We start from the raw sequence: 18,328 nt of genomic DNA, 5'->3' as shown, positions 1-18,328 counted from the left end.
TTCTACAAGCTGCATCACTGAAACGAGCCAATGTTCATATTAGGGCTCTAGTTCAGTATAGGAATAGGTTGATTTTTATTTTACTTTGGGTAGTCATAGTTGATGTCTGTCTTGCTGTGATCCTGGAATTCTGTGATTAAAATTGGATTCCCATATGTCTACTACTTGCTTGAGGAGAAAGAAATTGAAAAAATGAGGACAGATTTCTCCAAACGTTAAACAGAATTTCATATTTTGTAGAACACTAACAAAAGTTTTAATGTTTAATCCTCTGAAGTCATGATTTTAGTATAATTAATACAAGCATTCAAAACTGAATTTCATCAATATAGTTTCAGGTTACTAGGAGGCAATGAGCTTGGCTTGCTTTCAGTTGCCTATCCCCATAAGGACTGAAAAGGGCAGCTGTAACAAGAACTCTGTAGACAGTCATGAACAGAAAACTCCTGAGGTTGTTGTGATCAATGACATCTAAGAAAACTTTAACCACTGTCCTTCCTGTTGTGATTGTCCAAGTGACAAAATCACTGATTATACTCTGGAGTATCAGGATTCTTCTTGATAATAGCTATTTAAGTCTTCTGTGCAAAGTGTTAGGCTAAAGATAGCAAATCGAGTGACTAGTATAAATGGTTGTTTGCTTTGAACTTCTTTTTGGGGTTAGAGCTTGCGTGAGCCAGTGCCACAAGTCTGATTTCCCAGTTGTAATACTAATTCCTATTGCTGCTACTTTATAAGCTTTTCCCTACGCCAAACCAGCAGTAACTTGCTGATGATTTTTTTGCATCATGGGAAGCAATGTGTGTTTTGCTTATACTGAGAATATAAAAGAAAGTTAACTTTCCCATCAGACTTTTTTTGATGGATTACACCATAAAAAAACTGTTAAAATTTCCAGTTCTCAGGTTGGGTTTGCAGGGCGAGTATTTAAGGAAAGAGCTCAAGCCAAAGAGGTTTGTTCTATTTATAAATAAAAAAGGTGGGTCATAATAAACAAGAAATCTGTCTGCATTTTTTGGCATTATTCACTGCATCTTGATTCTGGATCTAGTATTTTTAATTTTTTGTTTCTGGATGTTTTGTTTTACTTGTCTACCTAAACTGATGTCTAGTTATAAAATTTATTTCAAACTATAGCAGATGAGTACAGTAATTCTTCAAAGATTACATATAAAAGAGCTGCTTGAGACGCATCATCTGCCAGTTAGAAGTTCAGAAGTCGTTGCCAGGTATTTGAGAGAGATGAGAGACCAGATGAGAGAGAGTGGTTCTTGAACCAAATCCGATATGGCTTAAAAAACCCACCTTTGTTACGGAGATCGAGTGGTTACTGTATAATTCTTTTCTCTCCCTAGCAAGCAGACTGTGGGGTAGTTCGAGGCTTGAATGAAACTCGTCTCTGGGACAGAAAACCAGGAGGATTGCTTTTGTGGTACCAGCTCCAGCCACGCGGTGGGGCACATCGTCTGTGGAGCTGCTTTGCTCGAGTCGGGTTGTGTTAAATCGAAATACACCTCTTGGGGATGCGCAAGTGTCATGTATTCAGGAAGAAAGTGATGTGGATGACTTTAGGTTTATTAACAGTAGCAAATAGCTATAAGCTATGTGCAGTAATGTAGATGCTGTTTGATGACTTACTGCTCCGTTTTAAAATAGTTTTTTCTAAATGTCACGTCCTGAGACAAGTGAGTCAGTTTTGTGTTGCTATTTGTTGCAAAATAAGAGAAACATAATTGGACTCTTAATATGGCTATTTTTTTCTCGAAGTTAAATCTACTAAGAGTGTGAAATAGACTAAGAGTGAATTACAGGAGGATTTTTGTTACCCTAATGCTGTTAGCGTAGCAAAGCTTAGGCAGTGCCATCATGCACTTTCTCATGTTTTCCTACTCTTCTGCAAATTTAGGTTTAAAAAAAAAAATAGGAGTGTACTATATGGAACCAATCAACATCTTGATAATTGGCATTGAATTAAAGTATAACTTTACCTGGGGGGGGGGGGGGGGGGGAATCTGTGCATTAAGTGCTGATCAGCTAACCTTGATGCAAAACAAAAATCTGGTGAGGAATGTGCAATAACACAGTACTGTGTCATGTAATTCATGTTCGATCTTGTAGTCAAGTTACGGTATGAATAGCGAAATGAACAGAAAGCTTGAAGGATTGGTACCCTGAGTATTAGAGTTCCTCTAAATAAGGGAGAGATGTTCCTCCACCTGACCTTCAAATTTGAATTTAGGATGGCTGGAATAACTGCTCTGAGAGTTTTCTCTAGCTATGCTGGAGAATGCAATCTTTAAAAAGTTCCTCAAATGCACTCTGCGTATTTTGTAGGTGGTAAACTGCATCCGTGCTGTCCAGCTGAGGTCCCTGCTTCAGAGTGTGGAATAAGCAATTGACTGGCTCTACACAGGCAAATTCTGAGCTGATGTAGTACTCGAGGAACTAATGGCAGGTCTCACATAGGAGAAGCCTGGGCTCTGTGGCCCAAAACCCCAGTGGCATCTTTGGAAACAGCTTAGACTGTCAGTAAGATAAAGCAACAGGCAAAATGTTGCATTAGGCTGTGAAATGACACCTCTGTTGTAAATGGCTGAACCTGTGAGAAGGAATATGAGGGAACTCAAAAGCAGGAAGAAGAAAGCATGCACACAATTTGGGCCACCAGAAAAGGTATGGAGAATAGATGAAGACATAAACTATGACTAGAGAACAAAATGCTCATATACTAATAATGTGAAAGCATAACAAAACTAGTAGCAGTAATAATTAATGCAAATCTGTTATTAGATATCAAACCAAATAGAAGAAAGCACTAGGGGGAAATAAAGAGGCAGATTGGAGAGGGAGGGAAAATGCCAAAGCCCTCCTGGCAACTAAGAACTTCACTAGATGGTTCTCCACCACAGAGGATTTAAAAGACCAGCTTGGTATTCAACAAATCACAAGAACTCCCTGTACCCGCCCCTGAGAGAGGCTGATCATGCTCCCCTGCTTTGCTGGAAAGCGCTTTAGGCAGTGCTGACAGGATATCATCACAAAAAACTTTAAAGAGAAGAAATGGACCTAATGGAAAATTGAGTTTGTTCCATTGATAATCTTTGTTGTGCCCAGGTCAGTTGACTTTACTAGAACTTCTGTGGTTTAAATAGAAGCTGCCTGAGAAAAATCTACCTTAACACCCTGCAACTTGAAGATTCCTTGTTGGGTAGAGTGTTTTGCAACTTTCTTGTAGGTGAATAACTTGGATTTTTCCAGATTGGGTGTTACTTCAGTAAACAGCTGGGACCTTTAGTAACATGCCAAGGATAAATATGATTTAGGCATGTAGCATATTCTTTGTTGCATTTTGAAAGTCTTATACCCTGGGGCAAGCATTTTTCTCTTACCTGTTTTATTACTCCTTTCAGTTATTTCAGTTGACTACTTTTGCAAGTGCTCTTCAAGTGCTTTGGTAATAGGCTATGAAGGGGTAGGTACTGTCTTTTTGACAGGTATGTATACGGCGCCTTGTACAGGTAAGACAATGTCCTGACCTGGAAGCTTCAGTACAACACATGTGAAATATATAATATTTACATGAAAAATAAAATATTATCAGCCTTGCGGAATAAAGGCAAACAAAAACATACAGGTATAAAACACCTTCTGCCTCTTCAAAACTCATAGAAGAAAAAATGCTATCTGCTTGGGTTAATTACGCTTTCAAAGTTTGTTTTTGACAGTTCCTGTTGACCTCTATTGAGTGGATACTTGCTACTAGTGGTTTACTGCTGTCAGAGGACTAATGCTTTTATCCCCTGTGAGCAATGGGTAAATCCTACTTCTAAACACATGGCCTATGTCACTGGCTATTTAAAATCTGACACGTTAAATTTTTGTAATGACATTTTCACAGGTAATGACTTGACTACAGAACTGTGTCTTCCTTCTTAAATTCTATAGATGTGAATGATGTGGTAGGTGTTCCTTGATGATTCTATCTCCTTCTTTTCACCCCAGCTGACTTTGCGTGTGCTAAAAAAGGCTTAGAGCCCAAGAGAAAGAAGGGAAACACTTAATCTCTTAAAATCAGTATTTCTAACTAATTAAAAAGGATCTGAAGAAGGTCACATCAGCCATCTTTAGCTGCAAGTGATATCTGAAAGTGAGGCTTGTTTAAGGAGCCTATGAAAATCACTGAGAGACTGACAAATCCTCTAGAAAAAGAAAGAGGGGATTTTTTTGATGTCCATATCATATCCTTTTTCATAGTCAAAATCACATTTCGAATGGTTGATTTAGTTTGCTTTCCTGCAGTATACATTAAGAACAGTGGCAGATACAAATGGAATTTTTTCCTTTCTTTTTTTTTTTTTACTGTTTTGAAAACTTGTTTTTAGCCAGTTCCATGATTCCAGGGTGTGTCTTGTGGTTTTAGGATCTTTGGGATGGCTGTTGCAGCCAACAGATGTAAGTGATTTCTCTAGTCAGATTATTAAGCATTACAGCAGAATGAACAACAAATCAATAGGAGTCATGGTGGTCAAGAGAGTGCACGGAAGAGAATCTGTGCTGGGGTTTGGTTTATGTATTGACCCTTTCCTGTCAGCGGAGAGCTAAAACTCCAAGACTCAGTACCTGAAATGGTGGGGCTTAGTCTGGATCTTAATTCTGAAATTCAGTTTTCATGCTTTTAAACTAATGGGTTGCTTTTCAGATTTGATGGCTTCAGATTTTAAGAGTGCAGATTTGGAAGCTACTGCCAACGTTTTTGCCAGCTCTCCAATTTCTGTCCCCACCCTCTCGTTGCTTTTGCCACTTAGATCTAACATAAGAAACTACAAAAGACAGGAACTGTGTTATTCCCCATAGAATGAAAAGTCTTTAATATGTATATCTATAATAGGCTCAGATGTTCTTACTGAGAAGTAATTTGCAGATTGGCTTCTGGGTGTAATCTCCATTTGTGCTAGTAAACTTGTTCCACAAAGCAGTTGAATGAAACTTTCATGGAATTGCTTTTACCCAGATAAGCAAGAGAGAATTAAGTAAGATTGTAAGAAAAATTGGCACAAATTCTGAAGGCAGAACTTTATCATGGTGAAATACTTCTGTAATTATGAAAATCTGACTACCTGAACGATACCAAAAATATGTAGTTACAGGCAGTGGCTTTTTGGCAAATAAGATTTGGCTTATACAAATTTTTTGTAATTAATGTTTTATTTATACAATTATCCAATTTTATGTAAGCTTGGCATTAAGGCTTAGATAATCAAAGATTTGATTAAATTTTTGGGATTTGCACAAAAGCCTAAACTATTTTGCAAAAATCAAATGTTTTCTTCGGTGTATGGAGTAAGATGTTCAAGGCACTACCACAATGCAATAAAAGTCAAATAGACAGGATGATACAGTAAATAGACAATAGAATAATCCAGTAATTTAGTAAGTGGGACATCATCCAAAGAGAACTTTAAATGTATAGTTTATTGCATGATACTATTCACCTGCTTACTCGGTCTTTGAATCATCAGACTCTTCATGTTTTCAGAAAGAATATATAAATTAAATCAGCCTAACATTACATATATAGCATGATAAAAGTATTTTCATCTGATTAGGCCTAAATTTTTATTGCCAAAAAGCTGTACTTTGTTTTCTGGCATCGACTAGCAACTTCTCATTTTCTTAATTAGAAAAATACTTTTTCATGATAGCATTAGCCTTGTTGAATTAGCTCCAGGATTTTTGTTTGTTTGCCTTTTTCTTCATTTTGAACTGTTCAGTTTGTCCTTTTCAATATATTCAACTCAAAGAAAATTTCATGCAATATTTACATGAGTGTGGTCTACTTTCTGACTAATTTTGCTGAAATATCTTTTACTATGTGATGTGTCCTAGGGGCCAGAGTCATGCAGTGGCCGCTGCCACCTTTTGTTAGATGGCTTTGTGCAAATAAGAACTGTAATGCCTGAAATTCTTCTGCTCTGTGAAGCTTTTTTCATAGCTGTTGTGATTCTTTGCTGATCTGAGAAGCATTTGAGTCTCTCAGCAGCAGCTATCTTTGTTCAGGTGGATTCCTAGCAGAGTCAGGGGCCCAGTTAATTGCTCATAAAGTAGCTTGTTACATCATATGTGATAATTGCTTGTTCAGCATTAAGTTTTTGCTATTGAAGGTCACAACTCTGAGAAGCTGCACTTTCTCAAGAATCATCCTACCGTTAATCACAGTAATACAGATGCTAATAAAATCTGTATGTATTTATAACTGTTTCTCATGCTAGTAAAATTTCTATGTCCTTCCCATACTGTGCATTCTTCCAAAGGCGGTACTAGGTTGTGTAGCCTGTACAAAATCTTTATTCACAATCCTTTCCCATAAGATCTAGAAAGTCTTGCTTTTATTCTTTATTAAAATTGTTCTTTATAATGCCTCAAGGGTTTTTGTTTGGTTATTTTTTGCTATGTATTGGAAACTCAAGGTTAATCTATTTCAGGATTTGCACTGAAAATATTAGTGTTGATACTAGCCAAAATTAATAGTGTTTGACTATGAGGAAAAAATGAAAAAGAATATACAAATACATCAATGATCTCAGAAGTCACAGAATCATGGCAAAATACAGTTGGAATGGACCAAAAGAACTAATTTAGGTCATCCTCATGCTGCAAGGTAAGACTGACTGTTTTCATAGTATCTCTGACAAGTGGTTGTCCAGCCTGTTGTTCAAAACATCCAATAATGGAGATTGCACAGACCTTTATCCTTCACTCCTGCAATGGTCTACACTAATACCAAGCCTTGCTACCTCTTACTCCTCTTCAGTGAGTGTGAAAACTGGATTTGATTCTTTTCACACAACCAAATCCCTCTGTACTCTTGGCTCGTCACTCTTGACTCCTGTTCTGCTGGGGATGCCCCCCCTAAGCACACCAAATTATTTTTTTTTCTCTCAAGAACAACCTGCTCAGACATCTGTTTCTTAACTTGAATTTATGTAGTAAGTTATTTGTGTCTAAATATGGAACACGCATCCACTCATGTTTTATTATTTATTTATTATGGCTCTTTCCAGGGAACTTCAGGCCTATGACTTAATTTGCAGTCAACACCCCCCCACCTCCCCAAACAACAACAGCAAAAAACTCCCAACATCTTTTGAATACATGACTTAATTTTATTTCATATCTACCCTTAAATTTTGTATTAGCTCCAAATGCAAAAATAAGCATTTGAGTTTTGTAGCTCAATGTACTGAGTATTGCACAAGGAGTGATAGAAGCAAAGTTGTAGCAAGCTTTGGGATAGTGTAGCAACAAAGGCTGATTGGATCCTTGGAGATAATAGATCATGTTTGCTGGCTTGTGCCATCTATAATATTCTTGTTTCTGCTACTATACGGGCTACAGCCACACTTTTGTTGTTATGAAAACGTAACCTTAATGTCAACTATACAACCCTCTCTTCTAATAAAAACACATTCACACATGATTTATTAATTTCAAAGTTTCAATGTAAAGAGAACAACTAATGCTGCTGGCCAATTGTTGCAGTTCTAGAGAAAACTAACCTAAAAAACCCCTTCTGTTAAATTGGCTGTTTCACTGGGAAAGTGCTAAGAGGAGAAAAGGGACCAAATACTTGCATGGGTTTGTTTTTTTGACCATTCTCAAAAAAAATGGCTACAATGTCTTTCAAACTTGCTCACTTGTAGGCATCCACAGTTCAGGGATGTTACAGGGTTGCAGCAAATGCTGTCAATGGAGAGCATAGTATGGTAACATAAGATGATGGCACATCCACAGGAATAAACACTGACCAACAGTTTTCAAAAGAAGAATGAAAATACCCCTCAGCTGTATATTTTTTTTTGAGTAGAGTTGCAGAGTCTTGAGTTATGAAAGCAGAGGAGGCTGTGCATGCTTTCAGTTGAAATAAAAGTTATCATAGACTTGATTTTGGCTGGTAGTTAAGTATAGCCCTGATGTGCATTATGTAAGGGATAACAATGAAGAGGGGTGTGTAGTTGTTAAATGCCTGAGAACAGACGCTGCGTAATTCTTCCAGCACCCAGGAGAAGTGCTATAGTATGTTACTGCAGCCATACTTGCACTCCATCCCATGAGGAAAAGAGAATTTGTGTGCTGGAAACCTTAAGAAAGCAGGACTCAGCCTTTTCTGCCTCATCTCCATCCAATACATCAAAGCATATTAATACAATGATGATACTATTTAAAATAATCGGTTGTTGCTTTCTAAAGTAACATTTGGCAATTTAAGCAACAACTTTCTGACTTTGAGATTTGTGTTTTCCTGCTTTTCTCTAGAACCAGGGGGCTACAGTGTTATCTTTTTAAAGTGAATCTTCCATAATTACTTTGCCAGTTAGTATTGCCTATCCTCATGATTTTATTGTAATACACTAGGGAAGGAAACATTGTTCAATCTCTTTGAAAGTGATGCAGCTGGCAAATGATTTCTCTTTTTTTTTGTTTTGTTTTTCCCTGTATGAAGATGTTATTGAGCCTGGAACAATGGCTATCTTTTGAGGGTGTTAAATATACCTGGAGAAAATTATTGTTCTGAGGAAGAAGAGGACTTATTTGCTGAAATTGAAAGCTGCCGCTTCAATAGCAGTAGGTTTAAATAAGCAAAACTTGTGAGAATACAACAAATGTGCTGGAACTGCTAATCAAAATATTTAATGTGCAGTATTTTGTTCTAGATAACCAGTTCAGCTCTTCAAATCACATAACTTTTGCCTCTTAAATTTTCATATACAATATAAATTATTTACACTATAAAAATAAGAGCTAGTTCACTAAGTGCTAAGTCTTTTGAGATACCTAAATAAAAGTCATTAGCAACATATAAAATACTTTGAGAGAAATATTTGCAGCCAATTCACTCTAATGATCATTTTCAGTTCCCTTGCTCAAAGAAGACATGAGAGGTTGGAAAAGGAAAAAACCCAATCTTTCAAACTACAGTGCTTTAAGTGCTGCCAAATGCAAGATGGACCTGTTTGTCATGATATGGGGGGTTGCTTCTTTTAAAAATCAAAGCAGTCCTAGTCTCAGTGAACGGGATAGAGCTGGTGCAGACTGAGCCCTGGCTCCTTTGAAAGGCTGAAACGAGCCATACAATGGAAGAGACAGCTTTGAGTCTGCATTGCCCACTGCACTGATACCCACAGTCTTTGATTACATGAGATGTCGCTAGTAGAAGGAAGTAAGTTTCTTGCCTATAAACTGTGCTGTCAGTTTAACTCTTGGTCCTGGATGTTTAAGTTTGTTTGAACTGTGGTAAAGTGGCTTCAGTTGCAGCCAGTTAAAGCTTTGAATAGGTGGGGAAAAGGCTAATGGAGCAGTTGAGAGCACAGTCCCTGGTTTCGGAAGGTAACTGCTGAGTCCAGACAGAGGTTGTGCGATGGGGATGCACAAGTCAAAGGCGGACCAGGTGAATGGCACAGATTGCTTCTCCATCAAATGTTGGAGTGCAGTTATCAGCAGGGACAGTTTCTTCACCCTGTATTGTATTTCATCCTTGTACAGTAACTAGAGAGAGAAGACTTTGTTCACCAAGTCCTTGACCTTTCTGGTGAGTGTGAGCACTGCAAGAGGTTCCAGATACATGTGCCAGTGTGCTGCTTTGGTAGAGAATATATCAAACTTGGTCTGGGAGCTGTGCAAGACCTTTCCCTGGCTGCAGCCCCGTCCAAGGCCAACTTCATATGTTTAGGAATTAATTTTTTCATCACCAAAGTGGTGATAACCCCCCCCCCCCAACTCTTATTTGGTATGGGCTCACAGTTCTGCACTGGAATAAGATCATGTAAAGAAAAGGCAATAAACTTCATTAGAGGTGACCCCTTTATCTGTGAAACTGCTTCTGCTTTAGAGTTCTGTGAGTAAATAATTTATATTTATTGCAAAAATAACTGTGTTGGTATAAAAGTGTGTATTGAGAAGGTGGCACATTTGGCACAGGATCTTGTATTGGTTCCTTGCAGATGTGAAAATCTAATCAAATTGCACCTATGTACATCACAGTAGTTCCAAGAGAGCTGGTAGAGTTGCCCTAGATGTTCCCTGTAGCAAAGAACAGCTGAATTAGTTTACAAAACTGTGGGGTTTTTGTGTAAGTGAATTAAATAATATCAGTTCTACAACTACTTACCTTGGATGCCCATAACAAGACAGAAAAGTTAGCAGTAAAATTTCAGATTTAAGTGGATGAGTATGATATATATCAGCTGTAACCACCTTGTTAATAACTTCTGTTACTGTCAGAGAAATAGTTTGACCAGAGAGTTATTTTAATCCAGAATATTTACTGCTCTATTAGTAGAGACTGTGATATTAAAGAAGTTGCACAAAATCTAGCTGTTAGATTTATTCTTAAAATACTCCTAAGATGTTTGTTAAAACATTTCAATCCCAATTATGCACCAGCTCTCTTGTGGGAAGTTAATGATTCCAATGAAAACAAAGGAAGAAAACTGTATTACAGATTGTTTTTCTTCTGCAGTGTAAAACATTCTTTAAAGGATTATTCTCTGTGCTTGTATTTACATAGTTAGCAGTAAAGATTTTTAACTTCAGGTTATTTTTCATTTCCTGGTGAATGTCAGCTACAGCATCTGCTAATTTTCTGTTTCAATAATATAATCATCCTGAATGAACACGAGGTGAACAAGGAGAGCTGAAACTGAAAGTTAAGTTTAATTATCACAAGAGGTCCCACTCACATTGCTGTGAAAGTGTTGCAACTGACATCAACATAAAATGATTGATCTTTCTTTTTTGTTAAACATTTGTCTTTGAAAGTTTTTTGCCCCCCCCCCCCAAAAAAAGGGGGGGGGGAGCGGGGAGGGACAGAAAAAAGAAAGAGAGGGAGAGAAACCTGGGGCATATCACTTCCCAGTGCTGTTTGCAAGCCTTTGATTGCTGCCACAGATCGTCAGGCTTTCTGTCTGTTAAGGAACTGATTCTACCTGTCAGCAAATGTTTGAGCTGCTGAGCAGCTCCTCCGTGGCCTGTTGGCTGCTCTCTGCCTAAGTGGAACAGAAAATCTAGAGATCTTTCAGGGACACCCCTCACCCCCTCCCAGTACTGTAACACAGGGGGCACAGCCTTCTCCTTCCTTACTCCCTTAGCAGGGCCCCAGGGCAGCAGGATGGGAGAGCTGTGGTGGGGAGAAACCTCTCCAGCGGGCTTAGCCTGGGCTGCCCTGTCACGCAGCATGTGCAGAGGTTTGTGCTTTTATTAACATGCAGATACTGTAAATGAATGTTATTTCATCCACAGGTTCTTCAAGAACAATCTGCTGTGATTATTTGTCTTCCGAGTGTTGGATCGGTTACTCTGGTTGACACACAAGGTGTTGCTGGTGCTGCCTCTGGTCTGTGGTGGGAGCAGTGTGACTTTTCAGATCAGGTTTCCAGAGGATCACAGGAATAAATACAGAATTTGTTTCTGCAAATAATCTCCAATGTCTGCTTGCAATTTGCTGTTTCCACAAAAATTTTTGGCAGTGAACATGTTTGCTTGGATTCTCACAATTGTTTTGGTAAGCATATTCTTTCCCTTGACAGGCCCCTCTTGGCAAATATTTCAAATTCCTGTCTTTCTCTTTCTATATTTTAGCTTTTCTCAGGATTTTTAGCTGCAGCTCTCTATTATTTCTAAGGGTGGCTCTGCTTGTCAGTACGTGATGCAGAATTCCTAGGGTTTACACAGAATTCCTCCTCTTCCTTCAGGATATAGAGGAGTTTGTGGCTAACAGTAATAACCTGGAGGGAAATAAGCAAAAGTCAGACTGGTTATAATAAAGTGGGATGCTAATTTTTTGTAGGAACTGAAATTCAAAATTTTCAAAATTGTTTTGATATAGATTCTTAATGAGGTTTACAAACAAAATACACATTTTATTTCAGTACTGAAATTTTGTAATATTGAACTTTGGTAATATTGAAGCATTCATGCAGCATGAATGTCTTAAGGTTTCTGAAATTAATTTTGATTTCTTCAGTCCTTGGACCCTGGAGTCCCATCTACTTGCCAGTCATCTGCGAGGAGCTAGTTACCACCAGAGGCTTTGGAAGCTCAGCATACATCTGGGGAGCCAACTGGGTAAATCAGGGCCATAGCTACTACCAAACTTGCTGGGATTCCAGCTATATAGTCTTCATGTAAAGTGTCAGTGGAAAACTGTTTCATCCCGGAAGTTATAATCAACTCTACCCAAGAGTTTGGTGCAGAATTTGTGATTAAGAAGTAGACAAGTAAGAGGAGGACTTATATACTGGAAGGAATAGAGCTAAGAAAAGGAACCAGGCAAATATAGGTTGATATAGGTACCTCTTCAGGTACCTATATCACATAGATAGAAGAGTCACCAAATGGATGGGAGGGGAGGGAAAGATAACCAAAGATCAGAAGATAAGTCATAGAGGGGCAGTGACATGTATGGGAACAGGAACACGTGATCACTTTTCTGTAGATCAGTATCTTGTGCATCCATTGATTTTTTTTTTTTAGACAGAGAATGTTTTTCTGCACAAGTAAGCATCTGAGGCTGAAAATAAGATCTAATCTGTTGACATAACTTTTGGCAAAAGGAAAAGGAAACAAAATAATTTGAATTTTGCTGAGATATTAACGTGGTCTGATTCCGATTTTTAGTTTCTGATCTTGCCTACATCACCTTTAAATGGCTCATGTGAGGATAAAGGAGGAGTTGATATGGAAATGCAAGGGAGAGATGAACAGGGATGGAAAGCTTATCAAATTTTGTTTAAAATATTACCCTTTCAGTTTACTTCACTGAAAATAAAAAAGAACTTTGAAGGAACTGAAAAGAAGATTTTATCATAGAGGAGCAGATTAAATGAGAATATCAGCTAGTTCTAGCTGCTATTTTTCTTTTACATATAAAACGATGGTTAATATTTGACATAGTTCAGAGTGTCATTGGGAGGCTCTTATAAAAATACTTAAATATATTTTTTTATTTAAAACTAGTAAAGTGGCAACTACAGAAGTATTTTCCTAGTTCTTCTACTAGTTTTGTTGAGCAGCTTTGAGCAAATCAGTGAAATGGCTAATGCCTCAGTTTCCCCTTCTTGATAGAGACGTAGTAAAATGAATCCCTCAGAGTGCCATGTGATTTTAATCAGAATTTTTTTAAAGGTCATACTTCTTTAGACAGAAATATAATCTGTTATTAAAATAAACAGATCTGAGCTTTCCTTCAAAAATTTCTATCTAAAACCTGTTTTAGTTTTCTTAAGTGTTTGAATTACGAACATTTGTTCTGGCTTTGATTCTTCTTTAAGTGTGCAGATTGCTAAAAGCAGTAATCTCTTTTATCTGTCTGCTGAAGCACATTGACTTGTTTCCACTTGTTCCTAGCTGGCTGGTGTTAGGACCCAGAAAAGAGACAGCAGCAACGTGATATAAATAGAGTACCAGAATGGGACAAAGTTTGAGAAGAAAGCATGACATCACTCAGACTTGCTCTCCACCCAAAAAGATCTGGGATGGAGGTGCAAACGTGAGCTGGACAAGCGAGGAGTTAGCAACTCTTTTTTTTCAGCTCGGTTTCTGAGGAAATACTGAGAGTTGTACGCCCTATGTGCTATAAGGAAGTACATTTTCTTGCTAGCAAAACTAAAACTGGCTTCAGAACTCTGACAACGTGAAAGTAATTGAAAGGAAAAGACAACCATCAGAAGAAAGTTGAAAACAAGATCTTTTCTTTTTGGCACAGATTGTAACAGAAATATTTGACTTCTTTCCATGGAACAGTACAACTTTCGGATCTGATGCACATTTCTTTTAATTTTCCTCCAATCACGGTAATTTATTTATAGTTAAATGAAGAGATCAAAGTGTGAAGCGAACAAATACTACTTAAAGGGTCTGGAAGGATATTTTGCCATCACTGAAGGAACGGACTTTTTGAACCTGCATGGAAAATGTCCCTTTTAATACAAAAAGTAGCAAAGGAGAATTTATGATTGAAATCTTACAGGAATCTGATTTCAGTTGTATTTTTAACCTTAAATAGACCATGGAGAATTTATTATCTCTGCTCTGTTGTCATTATTCTTTGCTGATTTTATTTCAGTACAAATACCAGGTAATGTTCTAAATATGGTCAGCATTGAGATATATTTGGATTTCTCTTAGCAAGTTTTGCCTCACTATGTCTCATTATGTAATGTTTTATGTGCAGGTGTATGGAAACTATTCTCAGCTACCCAAACACCCAGGTAAGAAATGTTCTATTTACATTTTATGATAACGTGCTTAAACATTCATTTGCTTTTTTGGTTTGTATTTTTCATTTTCTCAGTAGTTCCAAAGAAACTGTGATCCTACATTTGAATGTCAGCTCAGTATTAAAAATGTAATAAAGTCTAAAGTATCAGACTGTCACAGTCATTTTAAATTCAGTAACATACCTACTACACATTCTGCATAGAAATATATTTGGAAAAAAAAATGGCTTGAATCTGATATGTAGAAAAATCCTATATACACTGTTTGTTTATTATTACTTTTCTGAGCATGAGTTTCTGAATCAGACCTCTGCACAGACTATTTTCTTTTTTTCTCAATGTCTTAATGTTCAGCATTTTCAATTCAGTAATTTACAGTTAGATATGCCAGCTTATATACTTTGGAGTACTTTTGGCATGGCTTCCAGTCATCTACCCTCCACCCAGCCTTCATGCTTAAGTTTAAATCAGTTACAGAGCATATGAAGGATCTCTCATCTGTTTTCAATGTAGAAGAAACTTACTCAAAGCTTATTTGGGGTCTGTGCGTGTAACTGCTGAATTCTTCTGTTTATATAAATAGTTTAACCTCAAGCCTCATGGTGGTGTACAAGTACAATTTTACTGCTTTACCAATTCATGTGTTGCTTTGTGCTTTTAAGTTTTAACCATATGTAATTATTTTCAAATATAATACAGAGCGATGTGGAAAAGCCATGTTGTCTGCTATTGCAGTAGCTTCAGCCCGATTAGTTTCTTTTGTTCTACCTTCACCCAAAACCAAAGAAATACAGTCTCATTTCCTATAGATGAGGATCACTGGCTTCTAGCTGATGGAACAATAGCGGGGGGAAAAGCCTTCTGCAATAAGGGGGCAAGTTACACAACACTTATTTTGTAGTACAGTGTGTGTGTGTAAGAATAACTGCGAGCGATGCTTTCTGGATTTGAGTTAGGCTGTAAACAAGTCCTGTGATTTTGTTCTAAACACTGCGTAGTTACCTATTGAAAGGACATTGCAAGTATAACCTGAGTTCAAGGCAACAGGTATTTGTTTTCAGAGGTATTATCAGGGCTGATTGGCTGGAAGTGGGGTAACAGCATGGCTTTATATAGTTCAGAACTGGGAGCTGGGAAAGCCACCAACATGCAGCGTGGCTCTAGGCGATTCACATTGCTGTATATCTATTTCCTTTCCTATTTTTTTTAAACTTTTAAATGTAATCTCCTTAAAATATAGCTTCTCCTTATGAGTTTGATGCCAACCATGGCAATACCTTTGTTGTGATGCTGCTACTACTACTAAAATACTTGTCCCACATTGTGACACAGTTTTTTGGCATCAAATAACTTTGTCCCAAGATTTTTTCTTTTCTATATTTCTTTATTTTTTTGATTTTTTTAATCTACCACCTCTCTTAAATTTAATCCTTTTTTTAATCCTTTTTTTTTTTTTTTTTCCTGGATATAAAAGGGAGATGTTAATGCGAGCAAGAAATATTTGCATATAAGCACACTGTGAAACAGCAAGCATGTTCTGTTCTCTCCAAAATGGAACTGGGAGTTTGATGAAAGTTGGATGGAAGTACATTAGCACAGGTAGCCTATGTGGATCTTAATACCAAAGAAATTTATAACTTCCATTTCTTTTGCAATAGCCAGAATACGTTCTTTGAAAATAGAACTAAGCACGTACCCAGATTTAGTTTATGTAAATGCAAAAAACTTTGTTCCTATATCCTGTTTCCTCAGCGTGCTTTGCCATGCTCAGCTTAGTTGAGTTTGGGTGGCCTGGAATTTTCAGACTGGGTTTTGTACATGCTTATTCTGTGTCGTTATTCTCTTATGTTGGCAGTAGCTTTCTCTTTTTGTTAGCAAACAAATACCTTTCTTGGTATCTTGCAAATATTCAAAGGAAATGTATAGTCATAAAATCTCATCCATTTCTCTAAAGACATCACCATCTTATCTATCATGCTCCCTCTCTGTGGGAAAACCTCTGACAACTGCAAACATTTCTAGTTAGGTAGGCTAATAATAGATCCTGGTCAATTATGCATCATTTGTTAGATATCTTTGGTATACTTGAGTTTGGAAGCAAGTCTGAGTAGTTCATGTATCCTCACAAGATGCAGAGCTTCTTTTGGTTCTGTGCTCTCAGATATACAATTGCTTGTTGTGGTGTTTAGCAATTTTATCAGTTTTACACTCTTATCAAAAAAAAAAAATCTTAGGATTCTCTCTGTGTCACAGTTTTGAAACTATACTATGAGCATGGAAGACATCAAACTGATCTTGGCTGTGTGGGCTAGGCAGTTTAAGGATGCAAATAAAATTATTGCACCTTCATATCCATGATAAAGAAATCCTGTTTATCCTGGGCATTGCAATAATAGAATCATTATCAAATAGGCAAGTTGTTTTGATCTTGAGAGTGAAGAAAGGTGTGGGATAGACAGTAAATGTCAAAGAACACTGCTTGCGATTTATTTTAATTTGCACACGGGGTGTAGGGAGCTTTTGTATGGTGCATGACAGCTGAAGTGGATTTTAACAAACATCTCTATCAGCTTTGCACCTCAGGCTCTTGAAAGATTGCTTGGGAATGAAAAATGTTTGTAGGGCAAAGAACTACAGATATGGTATAATATAAATACTTGCTCTCTTTGTCCCTATTGTCCATTGTGTCATTCCCCCACCCACCTCCAAAAGAAAAGATTAACTCAAACTAATAGGATGTTATGCCATGATGGTGAGCAAAACATGTTCTCATTTGCATTCACAGTAAAACTTCTGTGTATCTGTATCAAGCTTCTAAAATTTTCTTAGATATAGGAGATTATAAATTTATTTCAGCACAGCCAGTTAAATTAATTATTTTGAGAATAAAGGGTTTCTTGCAGCAAACAAGATAATAAGAAATTACAATTCATGCTTTTTTACATTATTAATGCTCTACACTTAAATAAAATTGTTATCTTAACAGAAAATTTGATTGTTTTGGGCAGCCTGCTTCTGATCAGGTTTGAGGAGTCACATCTACTAAAATCTGTTCAAAATCATCAATTAATCTGTGCAGATAAATCTGCCAAGGGAAACCAGAAGAAGTTTTGCTTTTGTCAGCTTGTACACCTATTGTTAAGGAGGATGTTTAGGGAAACAAAATTTTCTCATCAGCCATAAACAGTTGTTCTAGTTTTGGTGTAGTGGAGAAGGTTCTGAAGGAATCACTAATGCCATATGGAGAGTGAACTCTTTTCCATATTGTGGAACCCCTTTTCTTGAGGGACATCAAATTCCTTCTGTTAAAGGAAATTTTGCTCTAGGACTCTTGAGTTATTTGGAGACATCAGGAAGGCTAGACTCTGCAGTAACAACTGTGCATGCACCTATGCTCTCATCCATGTTGCAGCTTCTCCGTCACTGAGTACTGCCTCTTACTAAATCTGACTAGTGTCTCCATAGAAGACCAAAGGTGGAAAAATGCTTGGATTAATATAACTTGAAGGTGTTGCACTGGTTTTCCAGTGGGTTTTGGAGAGAGGATAAGATTCCTGGGAACTCTAGCATTTTCTCCTACTCCCTTGAACTGCAAAGAGCTGAGTTACCAATGGAAGAGGCAGGAGCAGAGGTAGTATGCTATAGACGCTAAACGTTCCCTCGTGCATTCCCTTATCAGTGCTTTGTACTATCCACCATGTGTTTAAAATCTCAGTAAAATCTTGAAATTCCTCTTGAATGACTCCTCAACTGTTACTTCAACAAATGCTGCCTGATACGCTTGCAGATTTTAGTCAGAGATTGTTAGACATTTTAAGTGCATTTAAAATAAAAATCAGTTCAGTTCTAAAAACAGGTTTTCTGCAGTGGTCAATCAGCTATATGGCTTTAATCTACTCTGCCATTTTGATTTATGATCTTGCTTATGTGTCGTACTTGATTTACATTAAATAGTTTGTTTTACTTAACCTGTTGACCTCCTTTATTGTTTTCTTCTGTGGAGACTTGTTGCACTCCATGTTGGTCCTTACTTTAATAATCTTTTAATCTGTGTT

At 37.3% G+C, this 18,328-nt stretch overlaps 1 protein-coding gene across 1 annotated transcript in view; it reads left to right on the top strand.

Annotated features, from left to right (window-relative positions):
- Positions 1-14,039: 14,039 nt before the first annotated feature.
- ADGRD1 (adhesion G protein-coupled receptor D1) overlaps positions 14,040-18,328 on the top strand; it is a 156,482-nt gene continuing 152,193 nt past the window's right edge. Inside the window, exons 1-2 of the mRNA XM_074887453.1 lie at positions 14,040-14,131; positions 14,228-14,264. Of these exons, the coding sequence (XP_074743554.1) occupies positions 14,063-14,131; positions 14,228-14,264 (106 nt within the window). The 5' untranslated portion in view covers positions 14,040-14,062. The remainder of the gene's footprint in view (positions 14,132-14,227; positions 14,265-18,328) is intronic.

The sequence above is a fragment of the Strix uralensis genome, chromosome 17 (genome assembly GCF_047716275.1).
Source record: "Strix uralensis isolate ZFMK-TIS-50842 chromosome 17, bStrUra1, whole genome shotgun sequence".
Lineage (NCBI taxonomy): Eukaryota > Metazoa > Chordata > Aves > Strigiformes > Strigidae > Strix > Strix uralensis.
Note: the sequence above shows the minus strand (reverse complement) of the source record. Positions and strands in the feature narration are given on the sequence as shown.